This window comes from Rhinoderma darwinii, chromosome 2 (genome assembly GCF_050947455.1).
Source record: "Rhinoderma darwinii isolate aRhiDar2 chromosome 2, aRhiDar2.hap1, whole genome shotgun sequence".
Lineage (NCBI taxonomy): Eukaryota > Metazoa > Chordata > Amphibia > Anura > Rhinodermatidae > Rhinoderma > Rhinoderma darwinii.
This window is the reverse complement of record NC_134688.1, coordinates 62,803,191-62,829,595: the sequence shown is the minus strand read 5'-3', so window position 1 is coordinate 62,829,595 and position 26,405 is coordinate 62,803,191. Positions and strand designations below refer to the sequence as shown.

The following is a 26,405-nucleotide window of genomic DNA, read 5'->3' as shown; positions in this document are numbered from 1 at the left end:
TAATCCGCAGATTGTGGCCAGTGTCGCACTGATAAATGCTGCCCAATCTTATCCGCTTTTGGAACACTACAGATTTTGCATCGCCATATAGAGCCAGAACTTCTTTATTTTTTCACCACCGGAGCTGTGTGAGGGCTTATTTGTTGCGGGACAATTTGTAATTTTCATTGGTACCATTTTGGGGTTCATGCAATAGTTTTGATCACTTTTTATTACATTTTTTGGCAAGCAAGGTGACCAAAAAACATCAATTCTGACAATGTTTTTACTTCTTTCTTTTTTTCTTTTTTACAGCATTCACCCTGGGCTATAGATGACCATTTTACTTTATTCTGCGGGTCGCAACGATTACGGTGATACCATATGTATATAGTTTTTTTTTTTATGTTTTGCAGTGTTTGTGCAATAAAAGCACTTATTTATAAAATAATTACATTTTTGTGTCACCATATTCTGAGAGCCATAACTTGTTTAATTTTCAGTCAAAAAAGCTGTGCAAGGGCTTGTTTTTTGTGGGACTGGTTGTAGTTTTATTGGTACTATTTTGGTGACTTTTTAATCACTTTTTATTGTATATTTTGAGAGGGGTGGTGACCAAAAAATAATGATTTTAGCATTGCTTTTGTACTTATTTTTTTGCGGTGTTCATCGTGCGGGAAAAATAATATAATATTTTTATAGTTGGGGTCGTTACAAACGCGGTGATACCAAATATGTGTACTTTTTTTTTTTAACGTGTTGATTTTTTCCTATAATAAAGGAAAAAAAGCGTTTTTTGTTTATGTAACTTAGAACTTTTATTTTTACACTTTTTTAAAACATTTTTATTCTTTTTTTTTTTTTTACTTTTACTTGTCCCACTAGGGGACATTTAGACTTGCAGCTCTGATCACTGCTAGAACACATTACACTACCTACGTTGTGTAATGTGCTCTGTCATTGTGACGTGAGTCAGTGACGCCATCTTGATGATCAGAGACATGGGGGCGGACGGGGGGGATGATTGGGGGTCTAATAGGGGGTGCTATATTCTGTGAGAGAAGAGAGAAAACTAACCGCCGCTGTTTTTACAAAACGGTCCTCGGTCTGTGCTCCTAGGCCTCAGCTACCTCCGTAGCCGAGTACATGGAATTAAGCACCTCCCGGGGGCGCTGTCTTGTGCCAAAGGGCCGTGAAAAGGCGGCGCTCTGGCATAAGTACCCTTAATGTCCGCCGTGAAAACACGTATAGGCGGTCATTATCTACATAGCTGGAGGATGGGCCCCATTAGAAACACTAATCGCCACTGTTTATAACCGAATCTGTACATCTACAATTCCTATTTTTATATAATTTATTTTCATAGAAGAAAACAGTAATATATATTCGTGGTATTGTATATCGTCTACCACCTAGACAATGTTGGCTTAGCAAGTATTCTCCGTAAATTATAACAAATAAACAAGATTGATCCGGAGTAGATTTATAAAAAATAACTTTTACTTAAATTTCTTTAAAACATAAGCATTTTTGCGACATGTGCGCATAAATTCAATTCATTCGTCACAGTTGTATGCAATTTTTCATGTATTTTTTCAGTATGCATATACAACAATATTGAAGACAGCAAAAATAGTCCACCTTTTAGGGTTTCCTAATCCATATAGTTTCAATAATTTGTTAATTTCAGAGGTTCTCTCATAAGCACTTAGATGCTCTGTTTGTCATATAGGATATACAGGAGACATAAGATTTTTTCGGGCAGTTGCCCTCCTACCCCTTTATTTGTGGGATGATGGTGTTCCTTTCAGGAGTTGTCTGTAAAATCCTGGATTTAGTTGGACCTCTGAAGTAAGGTAATTTTTCTCCCAATTTCTCTCCCAACGCGTTTCCTCTGACCCATTGATTCATCAGGGGAGATAGGTCATGAATGCTGCTTCGTCCTATTCCTTGGGAAGCTGCATGAAAATTAGATGTAGCTGTCTTGTAAAAAATGTAGTTTGCTGTCAGCAAAACATGCTTGCAGTGGCAAGAGAATGGCCTCTCGGTTTGGAGGCAGAGTATCGGCGTCTGGTCCTGACGCCTGCTGTCACTACACTGAAGGATTCCCTGTCTCTTTTTATATAATCCATTTCCCTCCCACCCATACACACCTCCCAGGTGTCACACACCTCCCCAGTGACGTGTTTAGAAGAGGTAGGGGGGTGTGTGTGTACTGAAGGGGGCGGGGACCCGCAGCGCCGCCGCCGCCGACACAAGGGAAGATTTCCCTGTGTCTGAGGTGACACAGGGAAAGCGGCGGCGGCGGCGCTGCGGGTCCCCGCCCCCTTCAGTACACACCCCCCCCTACCTCTTCTAAACACGTCACTGGGGAGGTGTGTCACACCTGGGAGGTGTGTATGGGTGGGAGGGAAATGGATTATATAAAAAGAGACAGGGAATCCTTCAGTGTAGTGACAGCAGGCGTCAGGACCAGACGCCGATACTCTGCCTCCAAACCGAGAGGCCATTCTCTTGCCACTGCAAGCATGTTTTGCTGACAGCAAACTACATTTTTTACAAGACAGCTACATCTAATTTTCATGCAGCTTCCCAAGGAATAGGACGAAGCAGCATTCATGACCTATCTCCCCTGATGAATCAATGGGTCAGAGGAAACGCGTTGGGAGAGAAATTGGGAGAAAAATTACCTTACTTCAGAGGTCCAACTAAATCCAGGATTTTACAGACAACTCCTGAAAGGAACACCATCATCCCACAAATAAAGGGGTAGGAGGGCAACTGCCCGAAAAAATCTTATGTCTCCTGTATATCCTATATGACAAACAGAGCATCTAAGTGCTTATGAGAGAACCTCTGAAATTAACAAATTATTGAAACTATATGGATTAGGAAACCCTAAAAGGTGGACTATTTTTGCTGTCTTCAATATTGTTGTATATGCATACTGAAAAAATACATGAAAAATTGCATACAACTGTGACGAATGAATTGAATTTATGCGCACGTCGCAAAAATGCTTATGTTTTAAAGAAATTTAAGTAAAAGTTATTTTTTATAAATATACTCCGGATCAATCTTGTTTATTTTTCATAGAAGAAGACAGTAAACATTAACAAATAATAAATATAATATTCAAGCTCACAAATACAGTAAAGGTAATGGAATCCAGTTTCCGATAGTCCCGAAATTTTGAATATTCTGAAAATGTGAAAAACACCTCATTTAAAAAAACTTATATTACAGAACAATTCTTTTCTGTCTTCATATGCTGCAGGTTCCTATAAAATATGTTAAAGGAGTTTTCCCATCAGGGACATTTATGGCTACGCTGCTTCTTTAACTGCCTTTCACTTCTATAGGAGTTATGGAAACAGCGTAGCTCAACGAGCTATGCGGTTTTCTTCTAACATGGTTGGAAATTACAAAAGGCAGCGGGATCAGAGAAAGATAGGAGGGGGTTTAGGGGGATCCGTTCTAGAAATAGAGTACGTGCGGGTCACAGAGGTGGGAGCTGCATCTATCTGACATTTATGGCATATCCTGTGGATATGTCATAAATGTCTCAAATGGGGAAATCCCTTTAAATCACTCTAGTATAGACACTATTCTGCATACAATCTACTAGAATAAAATAAATATTGTTTGTTTAGGTACAAAAATTGTACTTCCTATTCAAATATATATAGCAATGCAGATAGACAAATTTTCAATCCACACAATCTAAAAAGTGTGTTTTTTTCCCCCATGTAGAACTTATGCAATTATTTGAAATTTGTTCACACGTAGCAAATTTGCTGCGGATTTGCAGTTGGAAAATCTACAGCGTAATATAGTAGTAGCAAAGTAAAAGAGATTTAACCAAATCTCATTCGTATGCTGCCGAAATTCTCAGCGCAAAAATTGACACACCATGCAGATTTTTCAACATGAGGCATGTCAATTTATGATGTGGAAAGTGCATGGATTTGTTGCGGATTTCACCCATTGAATTCCCCTATTGTTGAGAATTTTGCCATGGATTACGTGCGGATTTGCAAAAAAATCAGCAGGTCCATATAGTTTAAAAAATATATAAAAATAAAAAATATACTCACCTCAACTGATGCTCCCATGGCAACGCTTCCCTCATCCCCACCAGTCTTTGTAGACCTGGCCTCCAGCAATAATGTTCCGCGTCATCACGTGACCACTGCACCCAATTGTGGACGCAAATATTTTCATGACCGGGTGCTCCTACACAGCTCGACGTGGGCCGTGCAAACGAGCAATCAATGAGACAGCTTGTTGATTGGCGCTCATTTGCACCATTCACAAGGAGTCATGAATGGGGACGAACATTTGTTACTATGATCGCTCATTCCCATACATTTCTGTCCTGTTGGCAGCATGTCTCCCATGTCAGTATGTCTTTACACAGGGAGATGTGCGGTCTAAAACGATAATAATTTTGGCTGTATAAACAATACGATTAGCCGATGAACTAGTGTTTGCTCGTTCATCGGCTGATCGTTGCCCTGTTTACACAGGGCAATGATCGGGAACAAGCATTCTGTGAACGCTCGCTTGCCCGATAATTGGCACACAGATTAAACACACTACTACCAACCTAGGTTCACAGCGACCAAGTTAGAGATAATATCAGAAAAATGTTGAACTTCATCCACTGGGAAAATTTCAATGCCATTGCACTAACTTACATAGCCCTTGTTATAGAGAAGGCCCTTGATAGTCTGTCTTGGAAATATTGCTTTGCCATGCTCTTCTGGATAGGCTTCGAAGGGCATTTTGTAGAAGCCCTCTGCAATTTATCTCAAATTCCCTACTACCAGTCCTGAACCCTCCTCCATTAAGAAGGGACTCACCAGGGATGTCTATTGTGCCCGGCTCTTCTTGTGACGCTGGATGCAATTACATCTGTCTATAATATCATCAAGTCTTTTTGCGGATGACCTCTTCTTAACCCTAACCCAGCCAGTGACGTCACTCATCAACCTAAAGAAACTATTATATTAATTCTCCCATCTTTTGGAGTCTGCATTAATGCTCCAAAAATTGGTGGTTACTTCCTCCTGAGTAGTTCTACTATCTATAACAGCCAGCGCTCCCTGCCACCCTGCTGGCTGGCACCGCATCCCTCCTTCACTCCGGTCTGGTCACAGCCTCCATTGCCGCCGCTCACCTCTTGCACCTCTGCATTTCCTAGCGCGCGTGCGCTGACCCTTCTTTCCTTAAGGGGGCATTGCACGCCAAATTATCCCCCCAACTTTCCAAGGTATAAAGAAACCCTAATTCGTGTAGTCATCGCCTCAACAATTAGGTTCCTCCTAGTTTGCTAGTAACACCATGTATTATGGTTAGTTTGTATTTCCTGTGATTGACCTTTCCCTGTAATTTCACCATTCATGCCTGCCACATGACTTGACCTCTTGCTTGATACCTGTGATAACACTCTGCCGCCTGCCCTGACCTTTCGCCCTGCTAAAAATGAATGCATGTCTGCCCTGACCTACGCTATATACACACAACATACTTGACCCTGCATATTGTCTATTGTTTTTGCACTACGAATGTTTACATCGGTGGTTGCCAAGGGAGACTACTCTGGGGGTAACAACCTGGGGATTCTTAGCAGCGAAGTCTAGATTCGTGTATAGGGGTTAAAGGGTGAATACCTGGATTAGCCCCAAGCAAATCCCTTGGTTTAACAGGGGGTCCACACCATCCTTTGCAAGTCCCGTAACACTGCATTGTATGATTTGCTGAATGCTTCACCAGTTAACGGTGAACTCCAGTTTTCGTGAAAATGGTAGGAGGATATGGGTGCTCAACTACACATCTCATTATGGCATACAATGTGTGATACGCTGAGCAGAGGCAAGTCTTCCTTACAGAAACTTCTCTGAAAATTGTTTATAGGGCCTATGTAGTACAAGATAGAATTCATAACATTTATCCAGCTGTGCCCCTCACATACTTCCGAGGTTGTGACATACTGGGCACCAGGGGCGTTCCTAGGGCACAAGCTCCGAGACACATATTTACCCCCACCCCCCATAAAAATATATATTATTTTTACATATATATCGGAGATGGCATATCTATAAGACTAAGGCTCATATAGCTACACCGTTAGATAGAATTGGATGCATTCTCTCAGCAGACCGTATCACACATGATAGGCTTAAATACATGGTCCCAGCAGACAGTATCACACATGAGACTTAGGGCTCATTCAGATGAGCGTGAATCTCGTCCGTGGGCTGTGTGTTGAAATAATGCACAGCACACGGACCTGTTTATTTTAATGGGGCTATTCACACTTGCATGAGTTTTCACACAGCGAGTGTCCGTTGTGTGAAACTCACTGCATATCCTATATTGGTGCATTTTCACCCACCTAGTCACCCATTGAAGTCAATGGGTGCGTTAAAACCACGGAACAGCACACGGACGACATCAGTGCTGTCCGTGTTTCACGCATCAATTACACTGAAAAAAAAGTGGTGGAAGCGTGTGAAATACACATGCCTCACGCAAAGCACACTGATGCAAAACGCAACGCACGTGACCAGATTTAGTCGCGTTTTTACACGCATTAATCTGTCATGCTCGTGTGAATGTGGCCTTCGATACAGGGCCCCACCAGTAAGTACCCTTCTACTAACCCTCAGGGGAATTGGCATTTCTGGGGCCCCAAGCAAAGTTATGTCTCGTGGCTCTAATCAAACACACCTGTAGAGCGTTCCCCACACAACGCCCCCTTTATATAGTGTCACAGCCCCACTTATAGACAGTGCCATGTAGTCCCCTGTAGGTAGACCCACATACCCACCTTGTCTCAGCAGACAGTATTATACATGATAGGTTTAGATACATGGCCCCAGCAGACATTATCACACGATAGACTGTAGCACTCTGACCCTATAGCTATGGATAGGAATAGATATAGTGGTTCAGCAGACAGTATCACACATGATAGGCTTAGATATAGGGCCTAACTCGCTGACATTGTGGCTCCAGCGCTCGACCCAGGAAAGGTAAGAATAATAATTGTTTTGCTTTTTTATGTGTTCCAAATTTTTTTTGTATGTTTGTGTTTTTTTACAGGTTCGGTCGTTTGACTACGTGGGTTTCGAGGAGTACTTCGATGAAGGCTTTTTTTATTCTCAATAAAATGGTTAATGAGGGTTGTGTCGGGTGTTTTTTATTTCAATAAACCTATTTTTTCTACGTCTATGTATTTTTTTAAAACTTTATTACTACTGCCTTATTTATAGTTGCTGGATGATTGACAGTGTCCATTACTAAGGCGGGGCATAGTATTAGCCGTTGCAGAGGCTAACACAAACCCCCATTATTACCCCGGTACCCACCGTCACCAGTGGTGCTGGGAACGATCCAGTACCCGACCATCCGTAGTGATAGTTGGGCACTGGGGTGGCCACAGGCTGGTGTTATTAGGCTGAAACAGTAAGAAGAAACAATAGCCCTTCCCACCCTGGTAATGCTAGCCTGCTGATGCTGTGTTGTATATGGCCGGCTATGAAAAATGGGGGGGGGGGGGCATGTAGTTTTTTCCAATTATTTATTTAATAAATAAGTAAATAAAAAAAAAATGATGTGGGGTCCCCCCACAATTTTCATAGTCTGCCAGATACAACATAGCAGCAGCCCAGCATTACCAGGCGGGGAAGGGCCACTGTTTCTGGCCTTTCCCAGCCTCATAATGCCAGCCTGCGGCCACCCCGTGGCTCGACCATGACTACAGATAACCGGGTACTGGATCATACCCGGCTCTTCCCAATACCCCTGGTGACAGTGTGTACCAGTGTAATAATGGAGGTTAGCGTTAGCCTCTGCACTGACGAACACTAAGCCCCACCTTAGTAATGGACACGGACAGACAGTAATCTTATACTGTATAAGATTACGGTCTGCTGGGGCCTTGTAACTAAGCCTAACATGGAAGGCAAAGATACAGGGTCCATGTGTGATACGGTCTGTTAGACCGTGTATCTAAGCCTACCACAAAGCAGGCTTAGATACAGCACCCCATCAGACCGTAACGTTACACTTACCTCCTCTTCGGCTCCGGGTGCACCGGATGTCCCAACACGACCTATCGTCGTAACATCATCCACGGCGCACAGCGTCATGACGCAAGAAGACGTCAGGACTACAGCTGCGCTCAGGAAGGAAGATGGGTAAGAATGTGTCGTTAGTATAGAAACAGGGGCTCTTGTATTTGATTACATAGGCCCCGGTTACTATAGTAATTTTTACAGATGCAGTGCAGGCGGCTGCAGCCCAGTCGCAATTGCGACCGCTGTGACACGAATGTGCCAGTCGCCGGGGATCTGGGCCTAAGATCCGGGGCTTGGGCCCTGAAGGCCCGATTTCAGCGACGCCCCTGCTGGGCACAGCGTACGGTACTTGGTGGTCATGCCCTACTGTCCGCACATTTTGATGTGTGGTTGTACCTCTTGTGAGAGATGTGTTACAAGCAACTGTATGCTGTACTGTATGCTCATTGAGGGGAAATACCCCCACCCTCACATACACACATGGCTGAGTTTATTCTACTGCATCCTGAGGACGCAAATACAGTTGAAACTGGGGAGGGGGGACAAAATACGAAATGCGCACGATGACGTCGGTTAAATGCGCTGAATTCCGGTTTCAGGTTTGTTTTCCGATTAATTGCCCAGCCCTAACTACCACTGACACAATTAAGAGATACTTGAAGATATGGCAACCCTGGTCCCCCAGTTTATCATATTACAATGTTTTCTGTCATAATAGACCTTTCATTCGAAGGCTCCAACTTTAAAGGCTATGAACACCTTTGAAGGCATTTTTATTTTTTTAAATTTATAGATTAGTCAGTGTGAGTAGTGTAACTTTGTTATTAGTCTACATTAAAAAATAGTTTTACTTTTGGAGATACAGCTGTTCCGCGGGTCCGTCTGTAACATGCAGGATTCACCTGTAAACTATCACATCTAAGTTCATAACTTAGATGTGATCGATTACAGGTGGATCCTGCGTGTATCGCCGACACTGAACCCGTCAGGTCCGCAGGACTGACTAATTCATTGTAAAACGAACAATACAGTTGTTCTGTATAGAGAATACAAAGCAGCTGTATCTCCAAAAGGAAAACATATTTTTAATAAAGACTAATTACAAAGTTACACTAACTGATCTATTTATAAAAAAATAAAAAAATGCCCTCAAATGTGTACATAGCCTTTAAGGTTTTATTTCTAAAACTGGAATCTCAAAGCTGAACCTGCCGTGATCTCGGTCACCTGAAAGACCCGACCGACATTGTTTTCTTATTTTACATTAAAAAGAAGAAATTCCCAATCTGTTAATTGTTTAAAATATATTGGTTATTGTATGGTGATTGTTATGCCAATTTCTTGATATTAGCAGATATTAGGGTCTATTCACACTGCGTTTGCACTGTACGTCGTTGGTATATAGCCGGAGAGTTTCCCGACGTATACATCTAACGGTTGCCTTTGATGGATTCCACTGTATAGGCATAAAGTGGCATTTGTCGCCCATAGGCTGCCAGGCTTTTTTGCAGGATGCCTCTGTTTGGAATAGCGCAGCAGACTACGCTATTCCATATAGTTGAAAAAAGAGTATGCGGACGTATTACAGCCTGAGGGAGGCCAAGAGGAGATGCTTTTGGTCTCCGTTGGCTATAACGGGGGCCTATGGATACATTTGGGATATGTAGCAGAAGCTTTCCCAGGGGAATACGTCAAGCGGACACTGCGAACAGTGTGAATTCAGCCTCAAGCTTTTTTAAAGTTATTACCTCTGCGTAGGGAAATTGATTTCTGTATTCGGTTTATAAATTATTTTATATAATAAATACCATTGAAACTAAATGCATTGTTTTCAGTATATTATTTTTGCATGGAAGAAGTTCCCTGATTAAATTAAAATAGAAGTACTGTAAAATATATTATGTAGAGTGTTTTTTTCTGCCCCCCCCCCCCCTCACGAATCCATAGTTCCTGCTCAGGTGCAGTATAATCTTAGAGTTCTAAAAAGATTTGATGAAAATGATCATCTGCAGCCAGGCTGTTGAATTTCCCATCATTTCATGAAGCTACATAGCTGTGACTCACATTTTCTTTATGGTAACAGTAAAGTCAAATTACCTAGCTTGCCTAGTCTTACAATGCAATACTCAATTTTATATAAAATACATCTATTTTTTACTGCAATGCAATCAAAAACGGAAGATTTGAACAATTTTGCTTTTCCAGGAAGATTTATGCTGAATATTTTTCTTTAAATGAATTGTCCTACAATTAACTTTTTGAGACATATAAACATAGCTCAGCTCAGGAGCGGACATGCCACACGTGCAACTGCTAAGGGGCCCAACAGATAAGCCCCTGTTCACACTACATTATGCAACCATGTTGGTCGTATACGTCGGAACGCCTGACGTATATACCACCGACAGATGGTTGTGACATATCCCACTGTATAGACACACAGAGGGATATGTCGTGACACAAGCTTCATGATTTGAGCTCTGCATGCCACCACATTGGATTTGAGATGAAACAACCGAGATGGAATTGAAGTGGAGACTTTCAGGTTTAATTCAAGGGGTTGAACTAAAATATCCTGTGAAATGTTTAGGAATTGCAAGTTTTTCTACACAGCCTCCTCATTTCAGGGGCTCAAAAGTAATTGGACAAATGAACATTACCATAAATAAAATGTTTTTTTATACTTTGTAGAGAATCCCTTGCAGGCATGACTGCCTGAAGTCTGGAACCCATGGGCATCACCAAAAGCTGGGTTTCCTCCTTTGTGATGCTTTGTCCGGCCTTTACTGCAGAGTCTTCAGTTGTTGCTTGTTTGTGGGTCTTTCTGCCTTAAGTTTTGTCTTAAGCAAGTGAAATGCAGCTCGATCGGGTTGAAATCTGGTGATTGACTTGGCCAATGCAGAATATTCCACTTCTTTGACTTAAAAACTCCTGGGTTGCTTTCGCAGTATGTTTTGGGTCATTGTCCATCTGTATTGTGAAGCGACATCCAATCATCCTTGCTGCATTTGGTTGAATCTGAGCAGAAAGTAAATCCCTGAACACTTCAGAATTCATCCGGCTGCTTCTGTCTGCAGTCACATCATCAATAAACACTAGTGACCCAGTGACTTTGGCAGCCATGCATGCCCATGCCATCACAGTGACTGCACCATGTTTTACAGAGGATGTGGTGTGCTTTGGATCATGAGCCGTTCCAAGCCTTCTCCATACTTTCTTCCTCCCATCATTCTGGTACAGGTTGTTTGGCAAAGTCTAATCTGACCTTTCTATTTTTGAGGCTGATTAATGGTTTGCACCTTGTGGTGAACACTCTGTATTTGCTCTCATGAAGTCTTCTCTTTATGGTAGACTTAGATACTGATACACCTACTTCCAGGAGAGTGTTCTTCACTTGGGTAGATGTTGTGAAGGCGTTTTTTCTTCACCACGGAGAGGATTCTGCGATCATCCACCACTGTTGTCGTCCGTGGACGTCCAGGCCTTTTGGAGTTCACCAGTGCACTTTTTTTTTTTAAAGAAAGTACCAAACTGTTGGTTTGACCACTCTTAACATTTGTGCTATCTCTCTGCTGGATTTCTTCATTTTTTTCAGCCTAACGATGGTCTGTTTCCCTTGCATTGAGAGCTCCTTTGACCTCATGTTGTGGGTTCACAGCAACACCTTCCAAATGCAAATGCCACACCTGGAATCAACTCCAGAACTTTTACCTGCTTAATTGATGATGGCTTAACGAGGGAATAGCTCATGCAGCACATTAAATAGTTTTTGAGATAATTGTCCAATTACCTTTGGTCCCTTGAAAAAGACGCAGCTACATATATACCCTCAAATTAAAGCTGTGAGTCTGCACTTTAAGCCCATATTGTTTATATAACTGTATATTCAATATGTTTTGGTAAACAGCTAAAATGCCAAACTTGTGTCACTGTCCAAATAATTCTGGACCTAACTGCACATACAATATAAAGCAACTGACAGTTACATGTGACACTTACTATGGTATGACAGGGAGAACGGTCCATGCACCCTCATTCTCAGCGACCTCATGAAGCAGCAGCACTCTGGGAGATTTCTGAAAAGCAAACATATACATAAATAGATTACATTTCACCAGACAAAGGGTGAGGCTAGGGGAGCAAGCATTTTGGGCGGCCAGATAATTTTTACTCCAGCTAAGGCCTCATGCACACGAACGCATTGGTTTTGCTCCCTGCAAAAACACAGACCTGTTGCGGTCCATTTGACCGCAAAAAACCTTTGTTGTGCATCCGTGTACCATCAGGATTCAAGAATCCACAACAAAATGATTTCACCAGTTTAGTGAAGCCGCAAATCCGGACCGTAATAAGACTTGTACCGTGTTTTTGCGGTCCGGATTCACTGCACCAGCATGGATCCGTGAAAACCACGGTCGTGTGCATGGGGTCATAGAAATGAATAAATCTGCAATTTATCCGCAAAAATGTGGATAAATTTCAGACGCAAATGCACAGTCATGAGCATGAGGCCTTAGGCCCCATGCACACGAACGTGCTATTGCATTCATACCATCACGGTTGTGACCCCCAAAGGCCTTGCCTTGCCTAGACTGGAAGCATTGATGGAAGCGCTCACAGTTTAATTACTGAGGTCTCCCAGGTGACGCCTAATTAGACTTTCTAGATGGAGCGGGAGCCCACCCATGTCTCCCGTACTCTAGCAAATCACGCCTTATTCCAGGTTTTGGACTAAACTTGAATCTCAGAAAATTGGCACTTTGCTACACACCCTTACTTGCCTAAAATACGTCACTTCAGTGGCACAAATATGCCACTCCAGCAGCTGCACTGCCTTAATAATTATCCCACCTTTTACTGTAAACCCTTAAGTCAATCCACACTGCAGTGGAAACGCTGCAGTCAGACTGTGGACTGACTGACCACAGTAATTAGGTTTCGCAGTAAAAAAAAATTAGTCAACCCCACAGTAGATGGTATGTTGCTAAATATATACATTGAGTGTCAGGGTGTGAACTGTACACATCACGCTTCTCTATGCTGTATATATCAGTAAGTTATCTCGGCAAAACCACAACATATTTGCTGCGATTAGAAAAATAGCGGCAAAAAAAAGCCATAAAAACTGAAAGAAAAAGAAAAAAAAAAAAAGTCTCCTGACAAGCTTACCCACCTTTCAGGTAAGCACAGCAGCCTCTCCAACCCAACCAATGGTAAACAGCTGTGAGTAAAAGTAGCCTTTTCATTGGCTGAAGGAGAGGTGTGGTAACAGTTTAGCACATGTAGAAAACGCGTTTTTTTCCCAAAGCGTGAAAATGGATTTACAGGTGGTGTTACATGAGGTGTTATTGCCGCTCTGACCGTAGTCAAATTTGCTTTAAAACCCAGAACAAATCAAGATCAAAATAGCAAATGCTGCGTACTTTACAAATGCTGCACATGTGAATGTTGCCTAATAGGCCCTTGACTTCCACTCCGGACAGGACTTTCTGCCTGTGGTGGAGCCACTTGATTAAGTGCCTATTAGGGCTCACACGCACGGTGTGCACAGACCCATGCGGTGATGCATGGTTTGCACGTTGGGAGCCGTAAGCACACTTTATGCTGCCACAAACAACGTTTCCAGGGGATATTACCTGTTAAATATGACATGCGATGGAGAATTTCACACACAAAAAAAAGAAATCCACAGAATCAATGTGAGAAAACCCATGTACAAATTGGAGGCACATGAAGGTAAAGTAAGGGCTCAAAAACATTGTAGTTGAAGCGATGAACCCAGGGGTTCATCACATACAGAGACACGAAGTGGAAAGGCTGCTCATGAACGAGGAGCAAGTATTACATATATTGATCATTCATGGGGCTATGGGGTTCTACTCAAAAGATAAAGGTGTACCTCCAATTAACACCAGTGTCCCACTCCCCAATATTTTACACTCCAGAGATCTGGGAAGCTGAGATAGGAGTAGTTTAGCAGGGTCCTCGAGAATTTCATTCCCTGACTAATAAATAGAACGTCAAAAAAAAGCCTTTTAAAAAGTAATTTATTTTTCAGTTTCTAATTTTTTTTAGACGCTATTATTTCCTCCTCTAATTTAAAAATATGCTTTTATTTTATTTGGCTTCCTGAGGAAATGGTGGTATTCGCTGTCACTCTTATTTACACCCATGGTAAGAGAAATAGATTGTAAACTCCTTGGACAACTGTTCATGTTATATGACAATACATTTTCATTTATTGTACTATTTACGGTAGTTTTCCTTGATCTAGATTAACACATATAAAGTACATATATTCTTAACATGGGGTGAAACTTGGCACAGTTGAACTGGCACTACTGCTTCATGTCAAGGGCATGGGGCCATAGAAATGAATGTACTTCATTTGCTTTTTTTGCAGACTGTAACAACTGCCTCTTACATGAGCCAATGCTCAATCGCCCTCCTGTACAAAAACACATTAGGAGCGTGGTAGACACTGGGAGTTTTACTTCACGGTCGGTCACTTTGATCTTAGAAAAGACTAGAACAAGTATATATTAACAGAAAAACCTTGCTTCTTGAAAAACTGGATTCTTCCTAATTAGATGCATTATTTTTTGAGCTATTACTAAAATAAACCTTACATAGAACAGTAGGATATTTCCCATTGACATTGTTTAATACCAAATAAATAGTTATATTGGTTAATTGGGCTTGTAATAATACTAAAAAAAATAATTTATGAACTTCAATGAACGGATCAGGCCCTGTTCACATCTGTGTTTGGCAGGCTCTGTTGAACAACGGAGACAACCGGTGCCCGACCTAACCCTTTGACTTTCAGGTGTTCCGTCGGGGTGTCCGTGGATTTACCGGAAACAATAACGCAGCATGCTACATTACTGCTTCTGGTATTTTTGGTGAAATCTGCAACGTGGACCCCTAACAGAGCCTCCAACGCAGATAAGAACAGGCCCTAAGAAGCATATTTTTGTACTTTCCCCCCTTATCTATGTTTCTAATCTGAAGGATGAAACCAGATCATTGATCTCTATGGAGAAACGGATTTCCTGTTATCATACAAGCTCCATTTCTGTATCAAAGAGTGTGTGCGGATTCATCTCTTATCCATGTTCCTGTCAAAAACAGACCTGATTAGACTCAAGCAAAGATGGTCATATACAGTGGGGCCGAATGGACACAAAAAAATAATGTTTACTTTGTGGGATATCAAATTTTTTTCTTTAAGCCAATTATTATCCTGCGTTTTGACAATAAAATGTATTGTGGGTGCATTCTCCTCGGATATGCTTCCATTTATAAAGCTGGCATAGAAATATAGGCATGATGAGTTGACATATGATCCTGATTTTTTTTTTAGCAGATCAAAGTAAAAATCTTAATCCAACAACATTCTAAATTACTAAATCAGGACAGATTAGGCAGGAATTTTGTTGGGGAGTATTTTGACAAAGAACAAGATTGTTGGCAAGTATGTGAAATAGTTCAGTAGTAAAATGGGTGGTCTCACTTAGGGTGAGTCCACACAGAGTTTTTTGATGAGTTTGACGCGGAAACCGCGCCGCAAAACACACCAAAAAACAGCTAAAAATGCCTCCCCTTGATTTCAATGGTAGGCGGAGGCGCTTTTTTCCTGCGAACATAAAAACCGTCTCGTGGGAAAAAGAAGGGACATGCCCTATCTTTGGGCGTTTACGCTTCTGATAAAGCGTATTTCGCGGCATTTATGCCCGTGACGCTCAATAGCCGCGGGCAAAAAACGCTGTGAAAAACTACGCGAAAATCGGCGTGCAGGCAGAGGAAAATCTGCCTCAAAATTCCAAACGGAATTTTGAGGCAGATTTTCCGCCTGCAAAAAACTGTGTGAACTCACCCTAAGGGTATGTTCACACGTAGTCAACCAAAACGTCTGAAAATCCAGAGCTGTTTTCAAGGGAAAACAGACCCTGCTTTTCAGACGTTTTTTTTACCAACTCGCAATTTTCGCGGCGTTTTTCGCGCCGTTTTCGCAGCGTTTTTTACGTCCGTTTTTGGAGCTGTTTTCATTGGAGTCTATGAGAAAACAGCTCCAAAAACGTCTGAAAGAAGTGTCCTGCACTTCTTTTGACGAGGCTGTATTTTTACGAGTCGTCGTTTGACAGCTGTCAAACGACGACGCGTAAATAACAGGTCGTCTGCACAGTACGTCGGCAAACCCATTCAAATGAATGGGCAGATGTTTGCCGATGTATTGGAGCCGTATTTTCAGACGTAAAACGAGGCATAATACGCCTCGTATACGTCTGAAATTTGGCCGTGTGAACATACCCTAAGACAACCATTATCCATATAGTAGCGCCCATGGCCGCGGGCCGTCGGGTTTACTCACCTCCCGACCCCCGCAGCCATGGATCTGTGAGCGCTGGCCTCCGTCTCCCTCCTAGGAGATGCCAGTGCTCACTTCCGCTCCGTTCGGCTGGATCCAGTAGGGTGCGCGCGCACGCTCGCGCCCGACCCTGCATTGATTACCGTGGTCTCAATCAGATCACGGTCAAGAACAAATACCCGTTGCCACTCATTTCCGAGCTGTTTGATCGCATACGAGGAGCTAAAAAATTTTCCAAGCTAGATCTGCGGGGGGCCTATAATCTAATCCGGATTCGCCGGGGTGACGAATGGAAGACGGCATTTAACACCCGCGATGGGCACTACAAATACCTAGTGATGCCCTTCGGACTGTGTAACGCTCCCGCAGTATTTCAGGAGTTCGTTAATGACATTTTCCGAGATCTCCTCTATATGTGTGTTGTAGTTTATCTCGATGATATTCTAATCTTCTCCCCAGATCTGATGATCCATCGGAGGCATGTTCGTCAAGTTCTTCTGCGACTAAGAGAGAATCACTGGTATGCCAAGTTAGAGAAATGCACCTTTGAAAAGAGGTCTTTGCCCTTCCTGGGCTATGTCATCTCGGATCAAGGCCTTAAGATGGACCCTGAGAAGCTAAAGTCTGTCCTTGAATGGCCACATCCTCAAGGCCTAAGGGCCATACAGCGGTTCCTGGGTTTCGCCAATTTCTACCGGCAGTTTATTCCGAACTTTTCTTCTCTGACGGCCCCCATCTCTACCCTTACCAAGAAGGGTGTGAACGCCAAGGTGTGGACTCCAGAGGCAGAGTCCGCATTCATTAGCCTCAAGAAAGCCTTCACTTCAGCTTCAATCCTCCATCACCCTGACGTATCTCGGCAGTTCTCACTGGAAGTGGACGCTTCCTCTGTTGGTGCAGGCGCACTTCTGTTCCAGAGGAGCTCCAAAGGAAAGGCAGTAGTATGTGGCTACTACTCAAGACTGTTTTCCTCTGCTGAGCGCAATTATTCCATTGGAGATCGGGAGCTACTGGCTATCAAATTGGCCCTGGAGGAGTGGAGACATCTTTTAGAAGGCGCTGCTCACCCCATCCTGATCTTCACCGACCACAAGAATCTTACTTACCTTCAGTCCGCTCAAAGACTGAATCCTCGTCAAGCCAGGTGGTCACTGTTCTTCACCCGTTTCCAATTTCTCCTCCACTACCGTCCCGCTGACAAGAATGTGAGGGCCGATGCCCTGTCCAGATCATTTGAGACGGAAGACACGGTGTAGTCCCTTCAGACGATCATAGACCCATCCTGCGTTGTCACCGCCAATCCTCTGCAGCTTAGAAATATCCCTCCGGGGAGAACTTTTGTTCGGTTGGCAGACAGAAAAAGAATTCTCCGCTGGGGACACAGTTCTAAACTGGCTGGGCACGCCGGTGTCCGTAAAACCCAAGACCTGGTCGCTCGTCACTTCTGGTGGCCCACGCTACCTAAGGATGATCTGGACTTTGTCTCTGCTTGCACGGTGTGTGCCTCCAACAAAGTGACTCACAGCAAGCCTGCCGGCCTGCTTCAACCCCTGCCTGTACCCAGTGCTCCCTGGCAGCACATTGCTATGGACTTCGTCACGGACCTTCCTCTCTCAGCAGGATGCAACACCATCTGGGTGGTGGTGGACCGGTTCTCTAAGATGGCACATTTTATCCCGCTGACCGCTCCTCGACTGGCAAGTCTCTTCATTCTGTACATCTTCCGCTTGCATGGCTTGCCTCTTCACATTGTGTCCGATCGGGGGGTTCAGTTTACCTCTAAGTTCTGGAGAGCCCTCTGTAAACTCCTGGATGTGAGTTTGGACTTTTCCTCTGCCTATCACCCCCAGTCCAATGAGCAAGTTGAGAGGATCAACCAGATCATGGAAAATTATCTCCGCCACTTCATCTCTTCGCAGCACGATAACTGGGTACAGCTTCTCCCATGGGCTGAGTTTTCTTACAATAACCACACAAGTGAGTCCACCATTTCCACTCCGTTTCACATCGTGTACAGTCAACATCCCAGAGTCCCTCTTCCTGTGTCGACTTCATCTCAGGTACCCGCTGCTGACTCTGCATATGGGGACTTCCTGCAAATCTGGCAACAGACCCGGTCCTCTATTTTGCGGGCGGTCGATCGCATGAAGTGAAAGGCAGATACCAATAGAAAAGAGCCGCTTCAGTATCTTCCGGGGACTAAAGTCTGGCTGTCCTCTTGGAACATTCGCTTGAGGGTGCCTTCATACAAGTTCGCTCCCAGGTTCCTTGGTCCATTCGAGATCCTGCAACAAATTAACCCTGTCTCCTATAAGCTGCGGCTGCCTCCAACCCTCAGAATCCCTAACTCCTTCCATGTATCCCTCCTGAAACCAGTGGTCCTGAACCGCTACAGCAAGACCTCTAGTCCCACAGTTGCTCCCAGCGGTCCTTCGGATGTATTTGAGGTAAAGGAGATCCTGGACCGCAAGAGAGTAGGAGGAAGGACTTTCTATTTGGTGGACTGGAGAGGGTTTGGTCCTGAGGAGAGGTCCTGGGAGCCAGAAGAGAACCTCAGTGCTCCTGCTCTTATTAAAAAGTTCCTCTCTCACTCTGGCCCCAAGAAGAGGGGGCGTAAGAGGGGGGATACTGTAGCGCCCATGGCCGCGGGCCGTCGGGTTTACTCACCTCCCGACCCCCGCAGCCATGGATCTGTGAGCGCTGGTCTCCGTCTCCCTCCTAGGAGATGCCAGCGCTCACTTCCGCTCCGTTCGGCTGGATCCCGTAGGTTGCACGCGCACGCTCGCGCCCGGCCTTAAAGGGCCAGCGCGCGCAATTAGGAAATCGTCATCACCATCAACTGCCACGATTTCCTGGTCTATAAGAAGGCCCCTGGCCTTCTAATCCTTGCCTGAGCTTTGTTAGTCTTTCCCAGTCTGTCTCGCAAATGGTTCCTTAGTGTCTCCCGTTCCAGCTGTTACCCGTGCCCTGTTACCGTTCCTGTATTCCGTATTGTTCCTGTGCCTACCCGCGTTCAAGTGCCATCTGCCACGTCAAGTGCCATCTGCCACGTCAAGTGCCATCTGCCACGTCAAGTGCCATCTGCCACGTCAAGTGCCATCTGCCACGTCAAGTGCCATCTGCCACGTCAAGTGCCATCTGCCACGTCAAGTGCCATCTGCCACGTCAAGTGCCATCTGCCACGTCAAGTGCCATCTGCCACGTCAAGTGCCATCTGCCACGTCAAGTGTCATCGGATACTGCCCGCCACTTCTGGCACCACTTGCCGCACCTGCCTCCATCCGTGCTGAAGCCACAGCCACCGCCCGGACTATTTCAGGTACCCAAGCATACTGTCTACCATTTACTTCTGCTTAGACTGTGACCTGGTCCGCTGCCTCCCCGCTACGGCGGAGCGGCCTAGTGGGTCCACATACCCTGTGCCCGTGACACATATGCCCGATCGAGGCATATGGATGTCAGAGGGTCACATGATGTGTGTGTGGGGTCACATGACGGATGCCATGTTTAGTCATATTCAGTTATCTTATGGATGCATTACACAGGACTAATCTGTGGGCCATACCATTCCACTGTGAAGAGACAGGGTCCTATTAACGGTTATAAGAAAGGTATGTAAGCAGAATTTCTAATACATGTATATTAAAAAACAATATCATTTCCTATTCCACAAATAAATAGATAGAAAACTGGACAACCTTCAATTCAAGCAAATATGATCACTTTAAAATGCAAGAGACATATAAGAGATCTTCCACACATATTTGTAAACTAGAGCAGGGCGTCTTATCTCGCATGGACCTCTAAAATTCTCCAAGACTTGACAGGTTCACCGGCAGTTCTAAATATCCTCTTAAAGAGACTCTGTCACCACATTATAAGTGCCCTATCTCCTACATAAGGAGATTGCCGCTATAATGTAGGTCGTCATGTGTATTCAGGATCCTGACACTTCTGAATCTTTTCTGTGAGATTTCCAGCAAGGGAAACGAAATCTTGTTTACCTCGTAATCTCGCGAGATTACGCGTGGCTTGCTGGAATCTCACAGAAAAGATTCAGAAGTGTCAGGATTCTGAATACACATGACGTCCAGGCTGGAGGTCATGTATATTCATTATCAGGACACTTGATTAACGTTAATGTCTGTGTATATGGCTGCACATCGTGTTCTAGTAAGAACGCGATTCTGCTGAGTAAATGAATGGAGAGGAGTGTATGACGCTGATTGGTCAGCGTCATACACTCTGTACAACGCCCACTTGGTCGAAAGTAAAAACACACCCACCCACTTGGGCATTAAGAAACTCATTAGCATAAATCAAAAAATCGCTAATAAAGTGGTTTAAAATAGATCGTTTTTCTAAATAAAAAGCATTACTGCCACCTACATTACAGTGCCCATCTCCTTATGTAGGAGACAGGGCACTTCTAATGTGGTGACAGAGCCTCTTTAACCACCTAGTTAATAATAATTCTGCCTTTGGACATGGGCAATAGACAAAAGGAAAATGATGATCATACAAATGTATTTGTATTTATGCAAAACACATTTTAAACTTTAATGTCACATATATCAAGCAAGACATAATAATGTAATAAAACCTAATCCAATTGGCAGCCTGTATACCACATGAGAAAAGTGTGTGATGTCGGATGGTCCCTGGTAGGAGTCAAATCGCCATAGATTTCAAGGCGTTTATACCTCTTGACTGAACAGTTTGTGAAATCAACACTCTAATTCCCATAGACAGCCTTGATCTATGATAGAAGTCTTAATGCAGCTACAAGGCAGCTCTTTATAGCATATAGTGTTAGCCAAAGAAGAAAAACACATTTCTCAAATGAAAAGTTTGTAACTGGAACTAGTGAGGCTTCTGACACAATTACTGTACATGGAAAAGTAGAAAACATTACATAAACCTGTGTGTTAAAAATAAAAATATTGACCCACAACATAGAAATAAGAAAGCAACCTTGAAGTAGTTGCCAATCCTTCCTTATCCAAAAGTCAGATTACCCCATAAAGCACCTTGACGTGCTCTTACTTCAAGGTGCAGGGGGAGAAGTATGGAGCACGCTCAGGCAGTGAGCGTGCTCCATACCCTGCGGGTGTCGGCTGTTTTTAAAGCCGACACCCGGCACTAACGGCAAGGAACAGCGGTCGCGCTTTTCCTGGCTGTTTAACCCCTCAAATGCTGCGGTCAATCGCGAACGCAGCATCTGAGGCATTATAGAGAGGGGGCGCCCCCCTCTGACAGTTCATGGGCAGCCCCATAGTGCGATCGAGGGTCGCCAATGATTGTCATGGCAGCCCAGGTGCCTAATGAATGCCCCCAGGTCTGCCTTCATTCTGCCTCTGCTAAGCCCTGCCTGTGGCATGGCTTAACAGATGGCTGTAAAAATGACAATATACTGCAATACGTTAGTATTACAGTGTATTGTACCAGCAATCGCTGGTTCAAGTCCGCTAGGGGGACTAATAGAATGTGTAAAAAAAAGTTAAATAAAGTTTTTAGTAGTGACATTTTTTTTTTTTAATTACAAGTTCAAAAAAACCCCCTTTTCTCATTTAAATAAAGTGAAAATGAAATAAAACAAAACAAAATTGGTATAGCTGCGTCAGTAAAAGACCGAACTATTACAATATACCATTATTGAATGCGCACGGTAAACGCCGTAAGAAATAAATATAAAACGCCAGAATCGCTGTTTTTTTTGTCAACTTAGTGGTGAAATTTGTTTTTATAAAAAGTGATCAAAAAGCTGTATGTACCAAAAAACGGTACCAATAAAAACCACAGATTGTGCCGCAAAAAATATGCCCTCACACCGCTCAATCCAAGGAAAAATAAAAAAGTTATGCCTGTCAGAATATGGAAAAAAAATAAACATTTTTTTCTAACAAATAGTTTTTCTTTGTAAAAGGAGTAAAACATTAAAAAACCTATATAAATATGGTATTGCCGTAATCATATTGACAAGCAGAATAAAGTAAATTTGTTGTTTTTACCGCATGGTGAAAGATGTAAAAACAAAACCGAAAAGAAAATGGAGGAATCCCAGTTTTTTCCAATTCCACATCATTTTGATTTTTTTTTTCAGTTTCCCAGTACATTATATGGAACTTTAAACGGTGTCAGCAGAAACTACAACTCCTCCTGCAAAAAAACAAGCCCTAACACCACTCCATTGACGGTAAAATGAAAAAGTTATGGCTCATAGAAGGCGCGAAGTGTAAAATGAAAATGAAAATAAAAAATGGCTTGGACACTAAGGGACTAAAATTGCTTAAATAAATCACAAAATGAAACACAAAAGAGAAAAACCAAAGAGAGAAAAAGTCCAAAATTGCTTACAAAAAAAGCCCAAAATTGTGAACATTGGCCCACATTCACCAAGACTAGTGTGTGGTGTGATTTGTGCAAAATGTATTAAAAAGGCACATCTCTAGATTTGGCGCATTTGGGATTGGAGCAGATGCAGATTTGCGCAATTGTCTGGCATTATATTTAATAAATTTGTCTTAACCCCTTAGGGGCCGGGCCTATTTTGACCTTAATGACCAAGCATTCTTTTTAGTTTTTTCCTTCAAACCCTCCAAGAGTCAAAACATTTTTATTTTCATGTCGACATGTTTTTTGCAGGACGAGTTGTATTTTTCACTATTTCCGTGTGTATATACTATGTTGATAAGCTTTTATTCTTTTTTTTGGGGGGGGGGGGGGGGGGGAGTGAAAATGTAAAAAAAAAAAAAAATTTCTTCCAGCATCGTTTTTCACTTTTTTCAATTTACGCCTACACTATGCGGTGTAAATAACATGTTAAAGAGGCTCTGTCACCACATTATAAGTGCCCTATCTCCTACATAAGGAGATGGGCGCTATAATGTAGGTGACAATAATGCTTTTTATTTAAAAAACGATTTTTACCACTTTATTAGCGATTTTGGTTTATGCTAATGAGTTTCTTAATGCCCAAGTGGGCGTGTTTTTACTTTCGACCAAGTGGGCATTGTATGAGTGTATGACGCTGACCAATCAGTCATGCACTCCTCTCCATTCATTTACACAGCAGCATCGCGTTCTTACTAGAACACTATCTGCAGCCACATACACAGACATTAACGTTACTCAAGTGTCCTGATAATGAATATACATTACCTCCAGCCTGGACGTCATGTGTATTCAGAATCCTGACACTTCTGAATCTTTTCTGTGAGATTCTAGCAAGCCACGCGCAATCTCGCGAGATTACGAGGTAAACGAGATTTCGTCTCCCTTGCTGGAAATCTCACAGAAAAAATTCAGAAGTGTCAGGATTCTGAATACACATGACGTCCTGGCTGGAGGTAATGTATATTCATTATCAGGACACTTGATTAACGTTAATGTCTGTGTATGTGGCTGCAGATCGTGTTCTAGTAAGATTTAATTCTTTATTTATTTAATTATGACCAAGTTGTATTTTCTATTTATTTATTATTATCTTATATATATATATATATTTTTTTTTATTTACACATGTAGATACATGCTTTATATACATATATTTTCTTTGGCACAAGTAAATCAATATATCCACACATTGATTATCAACTGTGTGTCGTATGCTGATACTACATGGTTTTAAATCCAGTTCTAATAGTATCATTTGCAATCTAGTTATATGTACTACGTAACCAGTTATGCATACTGATGATTGCATTATATGGGATGCATTGGTATATATTTAAATATTTAAAAATGTCCATGTCAATGTTTGTTTTATAATCTTTTGTAGATATATGGTTGATATCATCTTATTAATGATGCATTTGTAAAAATATAATGTTTGATTATGGTGCGCTTGCGCGCTGCGGCACTCACCACTCTCAGACTGGAAGTAGTCAGGATAATGACGGACATCGCTGATGGTTTGCATTTAGTGGTGCTCGTCATGACGCTGACGGTGGGACGTCGGTGGGCGTGAGCGGTGCGCGATGCACCATTGGTCATTGGGGTTTTCTTACACTGTATTTAAACTGGAACTGTCAGAGTAGCAATCACACCTCCTGACGAAGGTTGCGAAACGCGCGTCGAGGTGCTCGGTGTCCAGGTGCCATATCATACTCTCATCATGTCCTCCTCAGGTATGCTGAATTATCACCACCAGTAACTTTAAATCGGTGTGTGTTACCAATCGTACTGTTATCTTTTTTTCTTACACTAGTATGGTCACGCTATTCTTATATCCAATATTCTATTGTTCTAATTGATCGTGTTTTGTACTTTGTGTACACAGTAACACACATGGTATTCAGTGCGAATTTTCACCTGAGGGGTATATGTATTTTGTGAGGAGTTATCACTACTCATGATCTACGATATCATATTAGGAGTCACCTGGCTTTCTTTTAATATATTTTAAATGTCTATAGTATATACTTGGGAGGGGGGTTATTTTTGTACTTTTGTACTGATGTGTAATAAATTGTAAATTTGTTTAATAAAATTGTATTTTGACGAATATAATTGCATGATATCAAGATTTCCTTTTTTGGTTTAACTCTTTTGTACAATGCCCACTTGGTCGAATGTAAAAACACGCTCCCACTTGGGCATTAAGAAACTCATTAGCATAAACCAAAATCGCTAATAAAGTGTTAAAAATAGATCGTTTTTTTTTTTAAATAAAAAGTACTGCTGTCACCTACATTATAGCGCCCATCTCCTTATGTAGGAGATAGGGCACTTATAATGTGGTGACAGAGCCTCTTTAACTTTATTCTATGGGTCAGTACTATTACGGCAATATCAAATATGTATAGGTTTTTTATGTTTTACTACTTTCAAACAATTAAAACACTTTTAAAAAAAATTTTTTGTTTTTGCATTGCCGATTTCCAACAGCCATAACTTTCTTATTTCACCTTCTATGTAGCCATATGTGGGGTTGTTTTTTGCAGGCTGAGATGTAGTTGTCAATGGTAAGATGTAATCTTTTTTTTTTTTAACAAACTTTATTTAACTGTTTTAATTTAATTTTATGTATTTTGTCCCACTAGAGGACTTTACAATGCGAGGATCTGATCGCAGATATAAAACTTTAGTATACTTCGTGTACCAAATAATTATTGCATCTGGCATGGCCTAACAGGCATATAGCCAGGACAGGCCTGGGGGACTTTGTTAGGCCCACGGCTGCCATGGCAATGGGTGATAGAGGGAGCCTCCTCTCCTGTCAAACCATTTAAATTCTGCGGTCGCTATTGACTAGGGCATTTAAGGGGGTAAACTGCCAGGATTGGAGGTTTCCCCAATCCTGGCTGTTGCAGCGGGAACATGGCTATAATTTACTGCTGGTCTCCCGTGGTGAACGTGCGGGCACAGCTTCTGTGCCCGCACTATCAAGCATGTATATGCACAGCAATATGCACGAATGGTTGCCTTTCCATGTCGTGCATGTATGTGATTATGCGGTAAGGAGTTAAACTATACCTCCTTGGATAACATACCCACTTTTCTCATTACTTTTAAATTTTGTCGAGTGACGAGAAACGTCATAATTTTTAAAGTAAAATTGTGGCACGTCGCGAAACTGAACAGAGGGAGTGTCTAACACTCAGTCTGAGAAGCGCTGCAACCATTTTGAGACAACACACAGCGGACCCGAAAACGGCGTATCCACGGCAGAGTCACAACTGAAGGGCAACCGGTAATATTATTCCATATACCCCATAACATTTATAATTTTGTCCTGGGACCAGAAGGTCGCTTTAAGGTTTTTCATGTTTTACACTATAAGGCCCCATGCACACGAACGTAAAAACACCCGTAATTACAGCCCGAAATTACGGGCCCATAGACTTGTATTGGCCACGGGTACCTTCCCGTTTGCTTACGGGAAGGTGCCCGGGCCGTTGAAAAATATGGAACATGTCCTATCTCAGGCCGTAATTATGGCACGGGCAGGCCCAGAGAAGTCTATG

General features: G+C 42.6%; 1 protein-coding gene across 1 annotated transcript in view; it reads right to left on the bottom strand.

Moving 5' to 3' along the window:
- B3GLCT (beta 3-glucosyltransferase) overlaps positions 1-26,405 on the bottom strand; it is a 567,539-nt gene that overhangs the window by 273,294 nt on the left and 267,840 nt on the right. The window contains exon 5 of the mRNA XM_075851692.1: positions 12,066-12,142. Coding sequence (XP_075707807.1) covers positions 12,066-12,142 — 77 coding nt within the window. The remainder of the gene's footprint in view (positions 1-12,065; positions 12,143-26,405) is intronic.